Consider the following 20,048-nt stretch of genomic DNA (forward strand, 5'->3'; position numbering starts at 1 on the left):
TTATCCTCAGAACCCGTATGATACGACGCACAGAGGCCGATGATACTCAATACAACTGGATTGAAGAATGCTACGTACTAAAACTGGGCAGGATGGCGACTGCTAAACAGACTTGAAGTGGTTCAGCCACTTCCAAAAATAAAATAAAAAATGCAGTTTTGTTCTCTGGCCTGTCAGAGGTGAGTAGATCCATCTCAGTGTCATGCTGCCGGGATAAGAACGGGCAGGAATGGCCATGGACTCGGTGCATTTTAATATTGTTGTGTGTTACGAATTTCCTTCTCTTGCACACAGCGAAGTCTGGTGAATTTCGTCGGAGCTGAATTTTAACGAATGGTAAACCGCATTCACAGTGTTGTTTCTTCATCGCTGTGTGGGCAAGCACCGGATCAGTCGAGTAACTGCTGAAGTTGGACCCGTTACCGTGGATGGAGAAACAGTGCAACCATGAGAGGGTGGAGGATGGCGTCTGGCGTCTGTCATTGATGCATACCAGATGTGGTGATATTTACAGCGTTTGTAATCTGTTCGAGTTGAACAGGTGCGTTTTAGCAGCAGTCAGTGCTGCTATCTGGATCTTTTGGATGTTAGCCAATGCGATCAAGCATTTATTCGTTGATAGCCGATTGTCAAGCTTTTGTAGACGCCAGCAATATCACCAGGTTGGTATAGTGTTAACGGCTACACGAGATTTTCATGTCGCATAGTTTTCCCCTGGCGTTATGATACATAGCCGGCATCAAGAAGGATTAAATGGGATGAGTTGTTCACCACGTTTTACCTGGATCATCCTGGATCATCGCACTAATATTCTCTTGTTGGTGATGTTAAGGTTGTGCTGAAGATGCGACATAGTTGTCAAAGCTGTTGTGAACGATGCGAACGCGTGCCGGGTAAATAGTTAATTGGGAAAGACGTGCGGTCTCTGTGATGGGACGACCACCTAGCCCAGTGACACACCATGGCCACGGTTCCAGCACAAGGGACGCGTCACGGCCTCCCACGGCGAATATGCCGGACATAACTGGCCTATTTGCCGCTAAATCCTTAACAGCGAATCCCGATGTTCTTTTCCTGTCGAGGAAATTAACGGAGGGTGTCTGCCGAGCTTTGATGTGGTTTTGTCCTCATGGTGTGGTCTACCTGACTGGGCATGACCGGTGACCCCCGTGTTACGAATAGGGGGCGGAATGCCGGTGCCGCTGGACCCCGATTCATCCCCGATGCTGCCGGAAAGAAAATCATGCTATGTTGGGTTCCTAGTCATGTCGGCATCGCGGGCAACGAGTGGGCTGACGCGGCTGCCAGGCGAGCAGCGCTGGCTCCATGTGTTCACTCTCTTTCTTTTCCTGCCAGAGACTTTTACCCTGCAATAAAAACCTTCCTGCACAACAAGTGGCAGCGTTGTTGGGATCGGATGGATAGTAATAAGCTCAGAGAGATAAAACCTAAGCTGGGTCAGTGGTTCTCTTGTTTCCGGAAAATGGGGCGAGAGGAGGTGATCCTCTGCAGATTGCGTATTGGGCACACATACGCAACCCACGGCTATATGTTGGATGGAGCCGACAGACCTATCTGTCATCGATGTGGTTCAACAGCACCACATCGATCCACCACATCTGTGTGCGACCACACAGATGTGGTGGATCGATGTGGTGCTATAGCACCACATCTGTGTGCGACCACGGTCGCACGCAGCAGCAAGCGCTGTCCGTGCGCAGCAGCAGCAGCAAGCGGTGTCCGCAGGTGTAAGATGCAGCCACCTCGCCCAAATAATCAGCGAACGTCCCAAGTGTCCAGCTTCTCTCTATTGCGGTGGACATCACCAGCGATGAGTTGCCTGCCAACGTGGGTGGCTCGCCGATTGTTGATGACTTCGCCATTTGGATCTGTACATCGTCATCGACCTCGGTTTCGCGATAGATTCAAATCTGCCTGGACAAGCTGACGCACTGGCGTTTTATGAACGGGTATACCTCTTCAACAAAGAAAACCACGTACATACAATCCTGACTCGCCCCAAGCTACAGAATGACTGTCAGGCGTTGTGTAGGCGAGTGACTCTGAAAAGCGCACTCTAGACACAGCGCGCCATGACAGCGTACGCATTGTTATGGGACATTTCGCTCCAGCTCTGCCGCGAGCCTTCTCATCTAGGCGAGCGAGCTGTCATGAGGTCTCCCTCGTGAGATGCTCAGCTCGCGCTTTACGCTGAAGGTTGCACAGTATGAGGCACATCCAGCCTTTCAAAGCATCTGTTCAGGACACCTGATTGAGTTAATCCCAACAGGCAGAACAACTACCATTAAGCCCATCTGTGTACAAGTGAGTGGAAGCCCGCAGGATGTATATATATATATATATATATATATATATATATATATATATATATATATACATTAGTATAAGGGACGTCATTCCAGTGAAGGGCACTCCATGCCCACCATGGGAACTGCCGACACCTGTCTGTGATCTGCCCACCTACACATTGACGAAAAGACGCAAATTTGTCCAGGAGCTTCGTTTTGAAGCTCCTTTTCGAGTGCGTGCCGATTACCTGTCGTCCGTACACATACGCAATGGGTCAAAGTCCGAAAGAGGTACAGGATGCGGTGTCGAATGTGACAGCTCGTCGGAGCGTTTTGCGTTGTCCCATCACTGTTCGGTTTTTTACAGCCGGAATATGTGCAATTTGTAAGGCGCTTGCTTATGCAGAGGGACGACAAGAGGAGCGATTCTTATACCGTCTAACTCCCTGAACAGTCAGTCTAAAACAGTCTAACTCCCAGAAGCCATCCAACATCTGAAAACAGGACGTGCCATAGTGGACCGAATTCCGGACCGAGAGTGAAGGCAAGCGCGTGGTCCGTGCCGAGGTGCCGGGGCACATCGGGCTGGCTGGAAGCGAGGCGAATGCTGCTGCCAAGGAGGATGCAGCCGTCCCTCGACGTCGTTTCGCCCGAACGCCGTTTTCGGACCTCAAGCCGTTGCTGTTTCCTCGAATGGAGAACTGGCACGACAGAAATCAAGTCTTCGCAATGAAAGATACGGCTGGCGACTAGGCAGTTCCTCTCACCGGGGGAGCGGAAGGGAGGAAGTCAGCCTTTGCCGCCTCCGTATCGGTCATACCTTCGTAGCGCGTGGTTGTCTCCTGTTTGGAGGCTAATCGCCATCGTTCCCTGCTTGCGATCCCCGGCTATCGGTTGCCCACACACTTGTTCAGTGTCGTCAGGTCGCGACTGAGCGCCAACGTTACTTCGGCACCCGGCGCGGACTATCTCTCCACTCTTTCCTTGTTTGAGGACCTGATCGTTTACGCAAAGTTTGTAATGTTCATGAAGGAAATTAATTTTAGGATCACACTCTTGCCAGTTTAATGGTCCCGAAAAGGGGCTTGGAATAACGCACTCTGAAGAATCTGTAGATAGATTGTTATCAACGACGTCTTATCTCAGATCTGTGATGTGATCAATTAACGCAGTGATGGGCACAAAATGACCAGGACAGATGAAGCCCCCAATAAACCCAAAGATCATCACCATCATCATAATCCTTGAGCGTTTTGTTCCTGCAGGGGTAGACAGACTGTTTGGCAGGCAGGCAGTTCCCGGGTAGTGTTACGGAGTCCGCTGCCCGAGATCCGCTGGACAGACGCGCTTTTCAGGAAGACGTCCGGAACGACCAGCTCCACTCTTGCGTGGGTCTGGGAGCGAACGGCCTAATCTCTCCGTCTCGTCGAGTGCATACTGGGAAAGCGAAACTTAGCTGCTGGGTGCTAAGTCATGCCGGCGCTGTGGTGGCCGCGCGTGGAGCGCGCCGGCGCCGCGCTGCGTCGCCCGACCAGCGACTGACGTCTGCCCGTGCCGGCAGCACCGCGGCCGTTCGTCTGCGGGGTATGCGGCCAGACGTACTCGCGCCGCGACACGCTCAGTCACCACCTGCACAGCCACCGGGGCAACACGGCCTGCGGCGTGTGCGGACGCCACTTCGCCACCACCAGCAGCCGCAACCGACACGCGCGGCAGCACCATCCGATGGGGGACGTATACGTGGCGCCGGCTGAGGGGCTGCTGCCCTGAGACCTGGCGCCGCATGTCCTTGGATGATGGCGCCCCTCTGTGACGTCGGCGTCCACCGTGGGCGGGCGCTACGAAATTCTTGACCGGTGTGAGTTTGTGCGCGTGCCTTTTGGTGTGGCAGGTTACCTCTTGTCCTTGGACGAGCTCGCGTTTGGTGCGCAGTTGCGAGGTTCGTGGTGCGGATTTTTATGTTGTTGTAATTTGGACTCATCGTGAGTTTACACCTGGCAGCTTTTTCAGCTCCCGACAGCGGTTGTCATTGACCGTCTCAGTGTCCTCGATGTCTCATAAATTTGTATTATACTCTCGTGCAGCAACGCTTCTGTAGATATCGTATGAAAGGGTCACAAATGAGGATAGCTTTATATGTGCATCATTGAATATCATTCACAGCATTAACACACACCGCCTATATCCACTTCGGTTCCGCTTCGTGTTAAAAATACATTATCTTTACCCAATACTTGTCCCTCTTATGATGGGCTCACACCACTCTCTGTCCTTCTTGGGTACGGCAGAAACTGAGAAAAGTTGTTGACCTGATCTACGTTGTTTTTGCGACGGTGAGGAAACACTGCGTATTTCTGTATGCAGACAAAGGAGCAGTTCCTGCTCGGTCAAACCTTGGTGTCCATGAGGGGCCAATATATTGTGAATCCTTATTGGTCACACGTCAGTGCCGCATCTCCCGTACTTGGCTTTGATGCCAGCCAGTGTCAGTGGACGCCATATGGTCATCATACAGATCCGCTGTCCGGAAACTGAAGCAGCCGGTCAATACCACGGCGTACCGCCTCCCCGCCCACCAGACCCTCCCACAGTGCCCACCGTGACTGCGCGGCGCGCGCCGCACGCGTCCGCCGCCGTGCTGACACTGCGCCTGCCGACAGCGCCGGCGGCGGCGGCCGTCTGGTACTGCCCGGTGTGCGGCCAGGGCTACCCGCGCCGCGACTCGCTGCTCCACCACTTGCAGATCCACCGCGGCAACACGCGCTGCCCGTTCTGCCAGCGCGTGTTCGGCACCACCAGCAGCCGCAACCGGCATATGCGCCAGCACCACGGACGGCCGCCGCCGGCCGCGGCGGAGGCGGCGGCGGGGGCGGGAGCGGGGGCGGCGCCGAGCGGGTCGGAAGGGTGCTAACAGACGTGAACACGAGTGGAGAGGTGGGCCGTGGGTGGCGCAGGTCGTAAGGCGGGCATTCGGGGTGCAGTCTATACTCGAGGGGCTGCAGATCTGAACCTATTCCGGTGGTGATGGTGCCTGGGGGAGGGGGGAGGGGGGGAGGGATAACGTGAGCTGCCCGGTGACGTAACCGGTGACGTAACCGGTGACGTAGTGTCATGGCGGTGCAACGCGCCGGTTTTATGGTGGCTCTTGGTGCGCTGCAATTGTTTGGCGGTGGTGGAATGTCCCAGTTGTCAATCTCTGTGCATAGGCTTCTGCCTTGAACATGCACCGGCATTCCGAGTGATAGGCGGTTGATGCAGTTTGTATCACCTCCCGCAAGTATTACTTTGATCCCGTTTCAGCACGGGATATTCTGACCTTGTGGGTTTCATGTTCAATGCTGCTTGAACTATATTTTTGATTCAGCTATCGTTGACAGCTATTGCGTCTTGAAAAGAGGTCTTGACTTAGCCCATCGTAGCCGTGCAGCTGTGTGGAAACGAAATTTGTGAATAATCGTGTTGTTATGTATGCTACCCGTCACTGTACGTTATAACGAATGACCATGTTGTATGGGGTGTGCAGACATGATGCGCCACGTTGGACATGTGCACCCATTCGGCTCTGTCCTCGACGCTCACCTTGTGGTATGGATCTTGTTGGTAGCTTGGGACATTGTGTGACTGAACGACGGACGCAGCAACCATCAGGAACAATACATATTCGTGGATATGGAGGCCGCATGGTTGAAATAGTAGCCAAGTGTAGCGAATCGAGGGCCGCGGGTCATCGGCGCCAGGATCGAATACACAGGCTTGTTGGCTGGATCGCATGGGGCCTGGTAGTTACGCGACAGATCCGCCTCGAAGGCTTTTATTAGCGAAAGTATCGTGGCAAGACATCTGTTCTAGAAGTTTTTGCGCAGACCGGATACGGGGTTCATCGTCGACAAAAAACGAAAGCCATTGTTCGTTGACAAATAGATTCTGGGCGTTGGGCATAATTCGTGGCTCATGCACGCGTATAAACAGGCGTCGGGCTGACACTGGCAAACATGTTGTACGATGCTGTGCTTCGTAAGAACACCATTGTCGGTCAGCGATACTCACACCTTTGGACAAGACACCGTGCTGCAGTGACAGTAATTCTTGGAACTAAAGCTATGTGTGTATGGCGAGGCGTAAACGTATAAATGGATCCTAATGTGTTGGGTTATGAGGCCTTTTTGGATATGCTCTCAGGTGTAGCGGTGCCAACCGATCTCCCAATCTAATTGCCCTCATTTTCACAATATGGCTAATTGGTGCAGATCCCAGCTAATCGATTTAAGGTACCCTTGGTTCGGATCACGTTAGGAAATTCGACGTTGATTGTCAGACATGCTTAAGCCGTGCAGTACTCGCATATGATGTTGCCTTAACGTACAATGGTAATGGAGTTTTGTGATGGGCGCCGCACTGTCATTGGAAAATATGAAATCTCGGTTCGTCGGTATCTGTGGGCTGTTTTGGAACAAAATCCGGCATTTGTTTTCTGGTCGGTTGGGCACACGACATGCGACAGTTCTATCTTCAGTCTCAACATGACGAATGAGTTTGATTCGACACGTCTGGTAAACACGCCTGCCCCGTTGTCCAAAGAAGTGTGGTGAGACGGTATATTTCTGTTGTATAGGCGCTTGCGATATACCCGTAAGCGAGGCTGGTGGTTAGCTTCGTGTTATATCTCGTTTTATCAGGACTCATTGTGTGCCGTGTGTGTCCCGCTTTGTCTTAAGTGTTCTTGCTGTCCTTGGATCCTGCTCAAGTTCTGCATCGACATACCGTTTGCACCAGGGTCACCACGTCACAACGCCTGCGACGCACCATATAGGAGCTGTTAAACTGGTCGTCTAGGACGATCCATGGCGTATGTGATCGTTGAATAGCTTGGTCTAGGGCAGAACTCGTATAAAGCACTCTGGTAAGTTAAATTTAAACATTTTTTGAAACCATCATCGGAGATCGATCTGCGGATAATTGCGGTCCCTACTCACTCACATGGTTTCTGTCTGTCTCTGTCACGGTGCAGCAACAGCGGATGTTCGGTCTGCAGCAGCCACGACGGACGTCGATCCCGCTCCTACGACAACCTATAACGAATGCCTGCCCGCCATAATTAATGTCCCGACAGCTGCGAGACGCGCGGCCTAGGTTCGATGGTCTACGACCGACGCGCGACCATCCCACCGGCCGTCCGTTGACCCGACTGACCCGTCCGTTGACCCGACTGGTCCGGCCATTGACCCGACTGACTCGTCCGTTAACCCGACCGACCCGTCCGTTAGCCCGAATGACCCGGCTGTGACCCCACCGGCAGCTGACCGGCCGCCGCTCTCGGCCCTGGACTCGGACGGCCGGCTATGCTGCACGCTCTGCGGGCGCTCCTACCGCACGCGCGACTCGTTCCGCCACCACGTCGAGACGCACGCTGGCAAGACGGACTGCCCGCACTGCGGCCAGACGTTCGCCACGGCCAGCAACCGCAACCGCCACGCGGCCAGCTGCGCCAGCCGACCGCTGCGTCCCGGCGGCCCCCCGCTGCCGCTGCAGTCTGGCAGCATGTTCATGTTCTAGCGGGAAGGCGGCGAAGTCAGCGACGGTGTGATCGCGGCAGAAGTGCGTTTGTGCGGACGGTGGATGGAATCGGCCAGTGGGTAGGCGTCATTGCCTGATAAGTCTGTGATTCATGTGGAAGGGGTGTGCTGGGTTTTGGTGTGTAGGGACCATATGTTCGTCATTGTGTTGATTGAGACCATATGCTCGTCATTGCGTTGATTGAGGCCATGTGTTCGTCAAGGTATTCTGGTTTACTTAACTCGCTATGTATGAGCGATGAAAATGAACGGCCATGGGTTCAGAGCAGTGTTGTTCTCGGAATGTGCCATGTCCCAGCTTGACCATTGTTGTATTTAGATCTCACAACACAGAAAGTGTCGCTAATATTTTTTGTAACCTACTTAAGACCATTCGTTATTGCTGTGCATTATAATATGGTTACGTTAAAGGGAGTGTTCTGCATTTGTGTGGGGTTTTGAAATGAAATAACCGCATGATCTTGGGGATCATTCAGTGCGATTCACAGGTCAGGCCATAAGACCTAGACCCCTGTGGTTTCTGAGCTACACGCCTGCGAAGATGTGCACTATGCCGTGCATACTATTTCAAGGTCAGCCAGGCATCCATAAGGGCGTAATAACGGCGTTTAAGTCCTGCCATTCTGTTGGCCGTGCGGCGATCAAGGCCAAGAAAGACATAATTGTCGTGTTCACACCTGGCGTTTGTGAGCACGATATCCAAATAAAACGGCCGTCAATTGGCTCGCGATATTGTGCAAGGCACGACAACCCAGTCAAAGAATGCCGTATTGGGGAATGCGTGTACTAAATAGAGACATTGTGTTGTATGCAGCAGTCTTGTCCACTAGAAGCATACCAATAGTGACAAGTGAGTTCATTTCACAATATCGTATGCCTGTTTCGCTATCATCACCTGCCGTGTGAACTGAGCGGCGGTGTAGACCGTGTCAGGAGAATGGGCCGTGGCGTTCCCGAGACTTACTCCTGTCTTGTACAAAAAGCAGGAAGCATGAAGGCATCTGCAAACTTTTACATTGCTGCTCCTTTGTCATTTACCTCTGACGTTTTCGGAGGAATGGGCATTCCGTAGTTACTGTGGGTTAATCTTTAACCATCATTAAATATGTTGCATGCGACATGATTAATGCTGATCGTTATTGCCATTGCGATGAATAAAGCACTACCGGTATGCAAAGAAACCAAATGATTTGATTGTTTCAATGACAGGATTGGCTGGTGCCGGGGAAGCTATTGCGCATTATATAAAGAAATGTAGGGAACTATTGAGGTGAGCTGGGTATTCCTTTTCATGATAATTCTGTCGGTGCGAGGATTGGCCTCGTGGTGAATGCTATTCGGATCTGGCGTATTTTTCGTGGCACTCGTTTGGAGATGACACAGTCTGCTAGATTTATGTCCTGGGTCCCGTTGTAGACAATGCTGTGCCGGGACCAGTCATTGGTCACCAATCGGGATTACGGCTTCGATTCGAATTGGGATCGCGTTGTTTCATGAAATGTCGGACAGTGGGGATGACAACTCTTCAGTTGTGGAAACCTTCGGCCGGAAACATGTGAGAAAGGTAGTGAGCATTTCTTTACACAGTCAGTGCAAACTTGCAGGACTGCTGGGGAAGTCAAGGGATGGTAGGGGATACCGTTCTACCAACCTGTCACTGGAAGGCTAATTTTGGTCCGCGAACTAAAGTTTACGGGCTGGTACGGATGGTGGCAGCCCAGGCAAGTCGCGTTTTGCCGCTGAAGCTAGCGAAATGGTGATCATGGCGTCGTTTCAAAGGTTTGAGGCGATGCTGGAGCAGCACATTGTTCGGACCCCTATCGTGATTATGCACCGAAATACAGCGCATCCTCTTGGTGAGGTCAGTTTGCAATCTAGTTCGTTTCGAATTGGTTAAAACATTGCTGAAAGCTGAGAAAGTACCAGAAGCAGCGATCAAGGGACTACTTCTTCGCCAGTATGGATTGGCATCTTCAAGCATGCTTGCAGGCGTGGACTCGACACGACAGGACTAAGGGCTGCAGTGGTAACGGCTCGCTAAGATGCGCTGTCTGCCTTTATGTCATGCCACTGGTAAATCGCCAGGAATACCAGCTCTGGCAGCGCCCAGTGTCCTCAGCATAAATACATCGCCGGGGACCAGGAGTGGGTATTGAATCTCATGATCTCATGATCAATCTCTCTGAATCTCAATCTGTTGTAAGCAGGTAGCGGTGAGAGCATTCTGAGTGCACTTGGTCATGCTATTGCTGTTGTAGTGTGGCTTTGGGCATGCCCTCCGCTTCTTGAGGACGGGGGGGGGGGGGGGGGCAGGGGGCGCATGTCGTTCAACTTTTGCGGAATTTGATCATGCATATTGGTGTACCGAAGATGATGGTTCTGAAAATCACGATCCCATCTGTCCGCCAGCTTTTGATCTGTGCCGGATCTCGTGTCATTAAGATCCCTCTGATGTCTTGTCTACGATAAATCCAAGTGTGAGTTCATTCCGGCTATGGAAAATTCGGACAACATGGAAGTTTCACGTAGGAAAGCTTGAAAGAAGCCGCTCGATCGAAACTTCTCGGAAAGAAAAACACCTACAAGTCATGGCTTTTTCGAAGCTGTTCGGAATGTTTGTAGATATGTCTTTCATGGATAAAAAATGAGAAGGAAAACTGAGCTGTGAAAAGTGGGGAACTATTCAAGGTACACTTTGATCCGAGCCTGACAGCAATTCCTGTCGCTGCATGTGTTATTTCAGCATTTTTACCGTCTTGTTGATTTTGACGTTTAAGTATGACCCTCTGTCCTTACACTCGCGACAACGCGCCACTGTGCTCCCTGAATGTGTGCTGTTATGCCCTCCCAGCCATCACGTGGCGCTCACACGACCCAGTCGATGATTGGTATTTCACCTGTTGGTGGAACCGCCTTTCAATATCAAATATATCCAACACCTTTATGCTAGGATGCATATGAACAAGTGGTACCATTTGATGTAGGCTTGTTTGTTTTGATGTCACAAGACTGATACGGATATTTCTAGCCTGTTGTGCGTCAAGATAACTAAATGGCTCATGGCCTTCCGTTTCGAAAGATTTGTCATGAAAGCAAGTTTTTGAATCAGCACGAAGTACGACTGCATCCTACAATCTCACGTTTCGCCATGACCCCTGCGGGCTAATATGACCAACGTAGGCGCTGGCGCTGCGTAAAATGCGTCGCGACGACACGCTTCACTAGTTCCGAAAAGTAGAGAAGAAAATAAAATGTACGGTTATCGGCACGAAGCGCCGATGATGGTATCGCCTCTGGCGTGATCATGGTCATGCAGTGACCACGGTCACTGGCGGCCTTTGAACGAGTTTGGCAGCGCGCCGCGGACTTCTGTCGAGACCGATACGTGTGGCTCACCAGGATGCGGTCCCCGATGCTGCGACCGCCGTAACTGACGTCCGCTGTGCGCCCGCTTGGCAGCCACTCCGCTGCAGCTGTCGGTCCTGGACCGGGTCGGCCGTCTCATCTGCACGATCTGCGGCCGCTCCTACCTCACGCGCGACTCGTTCCGCCACCACGTCGAGACGCACGCCGGCAAGACGAACTGCCCGCACTGCGGCCAGACGTTCGCCACGCGCAGCAGCCGCAACCGTCACGCGGCCAGCTGCCTCCAACAACGCGTCGATCCGCGGGCGCCCCGCCGGCGGCCGAAGGCCAGTCCTTCGCCGGAGAGCGCGGATCCCATGTGGGAACAGCAGATCGTCCGTCCTCAGCGCGCCAACCGACATCCGCCCGCATGCATGTGCTGCAACGGCAAGGAGTGAGAGAACCTGGGGTCGGCTAGGGGCCGGTCGCGAGGAAGTGGGAGAACCTTGGGCGGTTCGGGGCCCGTCGCGAGGAAGCGGCGCGCGCGTGCACCGTCCCCAAACAGTGTGCGTGAGGTTTGGGGCGGATTTGAGGTGTGGTCGAAGGATGGCGTGGTCTGTGGATTTTCAGTGTGTTATACATATACATCTGTGTTTCCAAGGGGTTTGTTGTGTCAGTCTGCCCTCGAGTCGGATGATAAAGGCTTTACTTTGGCATATTCTAAGCATCTATTCATACCCGGTCTATGGCTTCTACATCGAATCGTCCGGTTTTAGTGAGAAACGTCCATATAAGATCTCGATTTTTACATCCGCTGTAAGGGAGGGCCGATGGTGCGGTGGTTAACGCGTATGTGTTGAACACTGCGCGTCTGGTAAACCAGAGGCGTGGGTTTCGATTCCTCGCGGTGCCCGCTCTCTGCCAGAGTGAGCGGCAGGCGACGCCATATAGCCGCAGCATCTGAGTGCGTCGTAAACCCCCAATGGCGTGCCATGACATACATACGCTGTGAACAGTTTTCATCCCGTGCTGTACATTGAGTGTCTAGCTGTGCTTAGGGTGTGTGTGGGATTTTTCATTCGGAATCTGGCAGGCGCATGCTTTCCTTGGCATGTGTCTATAAGTGAAATGACTGTAAGCTCACAGTTTCTTCTCAGTCTTGTTGATTGCGGGGTGCGACTGCTCGTGCTTTCATTGTGTTTGCGATAGCTTGTGGATTGCGCATCAAATGTCAGCCATGCACCGCAGATGACAAGCTTTGAATTGTAGCGTATTGTTCATATATTCTCAAAATAAACCATTGCGGGCTGTCAGGGTAGAATTCTGAGCATTGCAGAATAATTTCTGTTGCCTATCATAACTTTCTAGCGAAGCTGGTGCGATGTAGCAACGTCTGGTGTATTACACTGGAGTGATGGGCAGATGGCCGGGTTTGCAAAATGGTTCGGAAAACAGACAGCGTGCCCGCTTCGTTGAAACACGATGAGGTTTAAATGCCCCAAACCTGACACGCAGACTGAAAGAATGTTGATTTGCATGGTCTCTGCGAGTCCTTCAATGCGGCGTTGACAGAAAAGAAATCCGTTTTTGAAATGAGAACACCCTTTATTATCATAACGTGTCTAACCTCTGCGTCTTCGAGCTGCAGAACCAACGCTTTTAAAACGCTGTCCGCAACATCTCTCGGCGTCGTTTTGGTTTTCCGACATTCTGTCTCCTCTACACCGCTCTATCTGCACAGCGGCCTGCTGCTGGGCCACCCCGCATCACTGAACTGAAAGAGCGTTGAATGGTGCACTGGACTCGGATTCCACAACTCAATGGTGCAGGATGCATACATGGATGCATGATACAGTGGTGCAACGAACTTGGAATGCTAGATAAATGGTATACCGAGTTGGGAAATGTGAAATACTAAGGGCCCATTTTCAGTGGCAGGACTCATTGTTCGTAAAGATCAGGCAGTCGCTAAGCGCACAGATACGCTGCTTTCCACAGCTCATGGGATCGAGATTTCCGCAGTCTTCCTCAACAGAGAAATTGTAAGGTCTATGGCAGTCTTTTCCATTTGATGGTATAGCAGCAGTTATAAGTGAGCCCATCTCATGTTATCTGATGCTTACCTCAATATCTTCAAATGTGGAGCATTCACTTAAATGACGAGTGTTCAGAACAGGCGCCTTGCGATACATGAATCATAGCTGGTTGGGAGAACACGGGAACATTGCGAAGTCCAGCATTGTTTCAAGGATGCAGACAGTGTGACCTTTTGCGGATTGTGCTCGGCTGTGCCTCTGATCCCGTTCGATGTCGGAGGCATATACGTGCATTTGACACAGTTTGCCGCGACTCCGCCGATGAAACATTCACGTGGGGCGCATCTCCCAACTTTTCCCCGACCCGACTCTCGAGCCGCAGTCCACTTTCCTCCCCATCCTTGCCACCACCCACCAGCAACTGTGTTCACCAGCTCCAGCGCGTCGTCTCGCTGCCCCGCACCTCCCCACATCAAAGCGCCGCTATCGGCGCATTTCCCTCTCTTAAGTGCTTTGTCGTCGCCGGACACCTCCCCGCACCGAAGTGCTGTTTCGATGTCCTGCACCTCCCCTCACTAAAGCGCTGTCTCGCTGGCCGGCAGCGGTGCAGTGGCCGCCGCCGCTGCAGCCGTCGCCGGCGTTCGGCCGCCAGGACCGGCCGCTCGTGTGCCCGCGCTGCGGTCGCTCCTACGCCAGCCGCGACTCGCTGCGCCACCACCTGGAGACGCACGAGGGCCGCACGCTCTGCGCCCACTGCGGCAAGCGCTTCGCCACCATCAGCAGCAGGAACTACCACCTGCGCAGCGTGCACGGCGAGGCGACGTCGGGCGGACAGCGAGGCGCCGCAGCGGTGGATGTGGTTTTCCGGGGGCAGTGAGCTTCCTTAGCGGAAAGTGAGGTTCTGCTGTGGGAAGTAGACGGCGCCGGAAACAGTGGGGTTCTGTGGTGGATGGTGAGGTTCCGCAGTGGAAAGTCAAGTCTCATTTCCGGTCGGCTCTGATGTTGGCAGTGCCGAGTGACGTTCTTGGACCTTATTGTCTCAGAGCATGGGACAGAGAAGCGCCAGTTCCAGTGTGGCTTGGTACTGCGTGAGACCGGTGAAACGGAGTGGTGCCAGCTGTGGCCTGGCGATGAAGGTCTTTGTCCACGGTTGAGATCTCGCTGGTGGAGGCGTGCTCAGTACGTTTATAATCGCGCGGGCGAACGCTTGCCTGTTTGTGACAAACGCGGTCGAAGACGAACTTGTGATACACTTTTTGACCGATTGTCTCGCAATGGTGTTTCCTGACTTTTCTGCGCTGTTTCACGTGGGGCGGTTTTTATATGCATTCCGTTTCATTGCATACTTAGTTATACCATATACCTTGCACGCTAAGACGGGCTGACAATATCTAATTTTTTCCTATTGGAGTCATATTGTGATTTGTCGTGATGCCAGTATAGGAACGAAGTATGCGACTAGTGGCTAGGAATTTCTTTTATCTAGCTTCTAAAATTCGGTATTGATAGCGCCTAGCGTCAAAGTAAGTCACCATAGAGCGTTAAAGTCTCTCAAACGTGCTCACTTCTTTCGTTATGCTTTGGCTTATACATCATAATAAAAGCTTAGACGGACCAGTCTGGCTGAAGCTTTCTCCTGTTGTGCTCAACTTTGGTGGCTGACCTTCAGTGCGGCGTGGTCCTGCCATCAGTGATTCGACTTAATAGCGACTTTCTGTGTCCTTTTTGAAAGGTGATTTTAAGCGAATATAGGACAACCTACGGTGTCGAGATTTCATGTAACGCTGGGCTGTGAGCTCTTTCACGCGGTGTGCTCTTCCTGATCGTGCGAGATGAAGTGCGATGCTGTAGAAGAACTGTCAATCGCTCCGTTTTGGTCACGATACCGAAGAGAAATACCCGTGAGTCTGCGGCGAATAGGCAACTTCTCCAGTGTGGCGACACCAGTGAACATGACACTTCCTTCTTTTTCACTTGGCTTCACTCAGTTCTCTCTCACTTCTCTGGTCCAGGATCGCTTTAACCGCTAAGACTGAACGATTAGTCATTGGTAACAAGACAAAATTAGTTGAATAAGTTATGTTTAGCCACCAAACAGAGTTAACATGATAACGAAACAAAATTAGTCACTGATAACACAAGGCGGTGACGGGGCATTTCACCGCAGTTCTGCTGCTATGCTATTAGCATTACATCATGGCTCAACTTCTTCAGTGGGCTGCTTTTCCTTGGTAAAAAACAGCACCAACCCAGCCGCCAAGCAGCACGCATTTGGGCCAGGACGGGCGCATTACGAACCGGGCTTTTGGCTCTGGGACCACCCGTAATGGGGCTCCGACACTGAGTAAATCGGCGATGCACCGGCGTCGTTGTAGTGGCCCAAAACGAGCCACCAGTGACAAGTCCATGTGACCCATCTGCGCCACGGTGTCAGTAGTCACGGATAGGAGCCCTACGACATACTCAGCGCGGGCTGCCCCGGCCCCAAATGCCCAACGTCAGATTTGTCCGCGTTGGGCCTGGATCATGGAGTTGGTGCTTCACCGATAAACAAACTAGAACAGCTCTAATGGAGGTCGACCCTCGCGAAGTCAGTGCTTGGTTGTTTGCAGTGATCACGGCGTGACGTGGTGGGTGATGATCAGCTTTTAGCCTGTGGAATAATTCCTCGCGAAAGTCATGCTCGAATATTGTGGCGTGCGAATATAGGGGGGGGGGGGGGGGGGGGGGGAGGCGGAATCTGTAGCAGACAGCTTCTTGTGTCAGGTGGGAACCGGTCTGAACAAGCACTACCTTTCGCGTGTGCTATAAGCTGAACGGTTCATGTCATTATAGGCGTCGTGCGACCGATTCTTGGTGCTGAGGCCCGCCGATAAGCAGGGCACGGGTGAAACACACCGCTGTGTCATATGTTGGTGGTAGTTTAGGTGATGGTTCAGCCGCAGCGGGTGAACCCTTCACACCATGATGTGCAGCAGCCATTAAAACAGCTTCGCCTCTGCTGACATCTTGAGAAGTGAGGCGGGTTGATAGGTGCTACCAAGCACCAGACAACGGTAAATAATCACCATTGGCGCCGCCCAATTCAGTGCCAATCACTTTTAACTTCGATGCAAAACGGTGTCCTCTGAAGCCCAGTCAGCTCACAGTTAGGCAATCAGCTGCATCGAGTCCTACTAGCTCATTTGGTGGTGATTTTTGTTCAGAGGAATGATGGGGGGGGGGGGGGGGGGCGAGACGGATACGAGAAATGAATTTCTTTCAGAAAGCAGAACGGCCTATAGAAACTTGGGGTTGTGCGGACTCAAAATGTAAGACTGAGACTTGGCCCAGCCAAATTTGTTCTGACTTGGTGAAGTTAGTGCCAAACCTTGCCCCTCTTCATGCAGACCACCAAACCTGTCCATGAACGAACCGGGAAACTTAGGCCCGTTTCTCTAGACAATGATCCGTATCGTGCTTGATGCGATAACGCACTGCATTGCGTTTGCCGCGGAACGCCCTCCGGTCCGTCCGTATGGTTTGTTTTGTCGTCTCACATTTAACTGGAAGTAATGTTTTTTTCAAATTAAGGTTCTTGTGCGCTTACGGGCACTACGTGTTACTACTGAACTGTGCTGCCTGCGTCATTTGAACAATGACAGCGTTTGACGAGCTTGAACGTCAATTGAGGTCTGTAATCGCATTTGGCAAGCCTCCGTCTAGTACATACGGGAGAATTCACGTCGGTAAGTGCAAGGCCACCTTCAATTCATGAGGTCGTACTTTCACAATCAATGTTGGGTGCGTCGGCCAGACCTATATGCGTGTTGCCAGACGTATCACCAGACGTATTGCCAGACTCCTCGTGAATGAAATGTCAGCTAGCAGTGTCAGCGTCAGTGTTAACTTCAAATTGGTGCATTCCTTCACATCCTTTGGGGCGTGACCTTCAACGGGAAATGGGGCGACGAAAATCGGCGGGAGCTTTCCCGAACCCAAACGCCCACCAGCGAAAACCACATTGTCCATGTCCGCCACTGATGGATCTGCTCCCTCCACAGCGCCGCGAGGAACGCTCGGCGGCCCGGACAGTCCCGGCGGTCGGCTCGGGTCCGACTCGGGCATGGAGGTCGTCTTCACCGATCCGGCGATTTCCGGTCACTGGCGCTCTCCCGACGGTCCCGCCACCGCCTCCTTCGCTTGCTCTCACTGCCCGGCGACCTACTCAAACCGCAAGTCGCTCGTTAATCACCTGGCCTGCCATGGCGGCAAAACAGGTTGCAACGTTTGTGGCAAGGTGTTCAGCACGGTCAGCAGCAAGAACAGACACATGCTGGTGCACCGGCAGCCCGAGGAGAGCGTGCGGGAGGTGTTAGTGCCGCCCGGTCTGCCCAAGTGATGGTGGAGGGAGCTGTCGTGCCGCTTACCAGGCCTGGCCGATAATGGGCTGGCTGTGGCTCTGTGCCTTCCCTTCCGTCGCAACAGGGGCGTATGTAGCATTTGAGTGAAGAGATGCGAATCTGGCATAGTTCCGTGATTCTGCTGGCGCAGTGCTGTGGCCGATCAAGCTGGTGCCGATGTAATGTGTACTTGGCGATTTTTTTGCGCAGTGGTCTTCTAGATGTTCTGTTTTTTATTATGCGCTTGGGGACTTGATGGTGTCTACGAGTGTACCATTTTACGCAGACTGATGACGTTTACCTGAGGTGTGAGTGGCGAGTCCTGAGCATGGCACTCGTCGATTGCTGCATGCTTTTTTCATTCATGGCTCCGTGATATTGTTTCTCAGACCCGAGTCAGATTTTACCATGCACAAAACGGATGTTTTTCTTTCTGTAGTGCAGTTCCTGCTATAAGGACATGACATGTTATGCCTCATTCATTGAGAACGTCAAAACTTTTTCGGAAAGTTATCGTGTACGCCAACCAGACTTCGTGATAGCTGTTTCCTGTCATCATTTGTATCGGCAATACATCATAACGGTGCCCAAGGTGTCTGAAGTCATAAGTTCGACGTGGTAATGGCTGGCTACTTGGGTGTCCGCATTTCTCACACCTGTGTTTCTTTCGAAGTAAGGGGGCACCGTGACATGTCTCGGGAGAATGCGTGTTATCACTGTCTGACTGCTCCCACAAGCCGGCTGCACCCCTGGTGTAGGGACCGAGCCACCGCAGCCCGAGGTTCACGTGCGCCCTGTCCAGCAGGCATGACGCACCCGTGCCGCTTCTGCGGCCGCCAGTACCGCACGTCGAGCAGCCGGAGCGCCCACGAGCGCGTCCACTTCGGCAGCACGCACTGCCCCGTCTGTGGCATGCTCTACAGCAAGATGGGCAACCTGAAGCGCCACATGGTCAACTGCCATCAGGTGGAGGAGGCGGAGGCGGCGCTACTGGTCCGGCAGAGGGTGCAGGCCACTGGCGGCCGGTCGCGGGTGGATGTCGCGCCACCCGCTCCAGAGCCTGACGTCGAAGCTGCGCACGTTGTGCAGCAGCTGTGAGCGGGCGTTGTTTTTGGGCTGTCTCACATAACTGTCTTTCGAGAACGCATTGCACTGAACGCGTTACGAAATAAAGTACGCTGGGCAGGAGCGTGAAGTGCGTGACGTGCTTATGGGGGCTGCGAGACGTGGTGAACATATTCGTGGCGGATGGGTGGAAGATTTACAGCATTTGCAGTGAGTGACCAGTGATACCTCGTGTTTTGCGCTTTATTTTGCACGGCGCCAGTTGGCCTGGTGCGTCGTGAGTGGTGATGCGCTCATAGTGCGTCCTCATTTTGCTTCGATACGCGAAAGCGCTCAGCAAAAAGGTGCGCGTGTCTTGAGTGATCAGGTCTCGAATGGATCTGACCAATTTTTTTCGAGATCCGCGGTGTCCTGAATCAGCTCATGTGGACTGCGGCGTGACATATCGTTGGGTTTGTGACGTTTGTCGGTGGCAAGACGCTAGACCGTGTTAGCGCCTCAACGTGGTAGGCATACTAGTTTTGGGTAGCAATCGATTCTGTCGCTGGCATTGTTTCGCGGTTTGCTTTTTGTCGCATTCGTTTGCCAATCTCCTTCTGGTTGGTCTAGGGGAAGCGAAATATAAAGCGAAGCGAAATATAAAATATAGAAAAATATAATGCAGTGTCAAGTGGGTTCGAATGGGTGTTTTGAAAGCAAGACTCATCCTCTACCCGCCTGACATGACATTATTGACCCTATCCAAAGTTACGACTGCATGTCCTTTGTCTTGCTTTCGGCTGCTATTCCGACGCAGTGATTGGCTTAAACGAACGAAAGGGCTCAGTATAGGTGTAACAACGCCTTTCCTAAATGGTTTTGCCTGAAAAATGAGGTTAAGTAACCAGAGCCTTTTAATGGCAAACGTATCAGACTACACCCTACGATAGCGAGATGAGCGATTTATGCCTCGTCTCGTCTAGGGAAGACAGCTTGAAAAGTCGCGGATGTAAAAGCTCCGTGGACATGACATGTTTACAAACACGCAGAAGACGCGTGATGGGAGGCGAATGAAATATATGGACGAGTCGTTCGATCTCACTTTAACTTCTCCGCGGTGCGCACCCTTGAGATGGGTGGTACCTCGCGGTTATCACACCTTGTGCAGCTCCATCTCGTTCTTCAGGCCGCTGCCTCATTTCTAAGGAATTTGACGTTCACTTGCATCAGCAATGACAACAACAAACATCGCAAACAAAATCCAGAATATGCTTGCACCGTAAGGCTTCGTTCCAAGCAGGATGTTTGCTGATGTATTGTGCGCTGTTGGTTGTGTTGCGTTTGATACGCAAACGTAAT

General features: G+C 52.4%; 1 protein-coding gene across 1 annotated transcript in view; it reads left to right on the forward strand.

Annotated features, from left to right (window-relative positions):
- Nucleotides 1–17,644, forward strand: part of LOC119104678 (zinc finger and BTB domain-containing protein 17) — a 34,825-nt gene extending 17,181 nt beyond the window's left edge. Inside the window, exons 8-13 of the mRNA XM_037228397.1 lie at nucleotides 3,871–4,043; nucleotides 5,014–5,128; nucleotides 7,606–7,770; nucleotides 11,342–11,574; nucleotides 13,892–14,102; nucleotides 17,307–17,644. Of these exons, the coding sequence (XP_037084292.1) occupies nucleotides 3,871–4,043; nucleotides 5,014–5,128; nucleotides 7,606–7,770; nucleotides 11,342–11,574; nucleotides 13,892–14,102; nucleotides 17,307–17,644 (1,235 nt within the window). The remainder of the gene's footprint in view (nucleotides 1–3,870; nucleotides 4,044–5,013; nucleotides 5,129–7,605; nucleotides 7,771–11,341; nucleotides 11,575–13,891; nucleotides 14,103–17,306) is intronic.
- Nucleotides 17,645–20,048: the final 2,404 nt, after the last annotated feature.

The sequence above is a fragment of the Pollicipes pollicipes genome, unplaced genomic scaffold (assembly GCF_011947565.3).
Source record: "Pollicipes pollicipes isolate AB1234 unplaced genomic scaffold, Ppol_2.1 Scaffold_6052;HRSCAF=7182_pilon_pilon_pilon, whole genome shotgun sequence".
NCBI classification, from domain to species: Eukaryota; Metazoa; Arthropoda; class Thecostraca; order Pollicipedomorpha; family Pollicipedidae; genus Pollicipes; species Pollicipes pollicipes.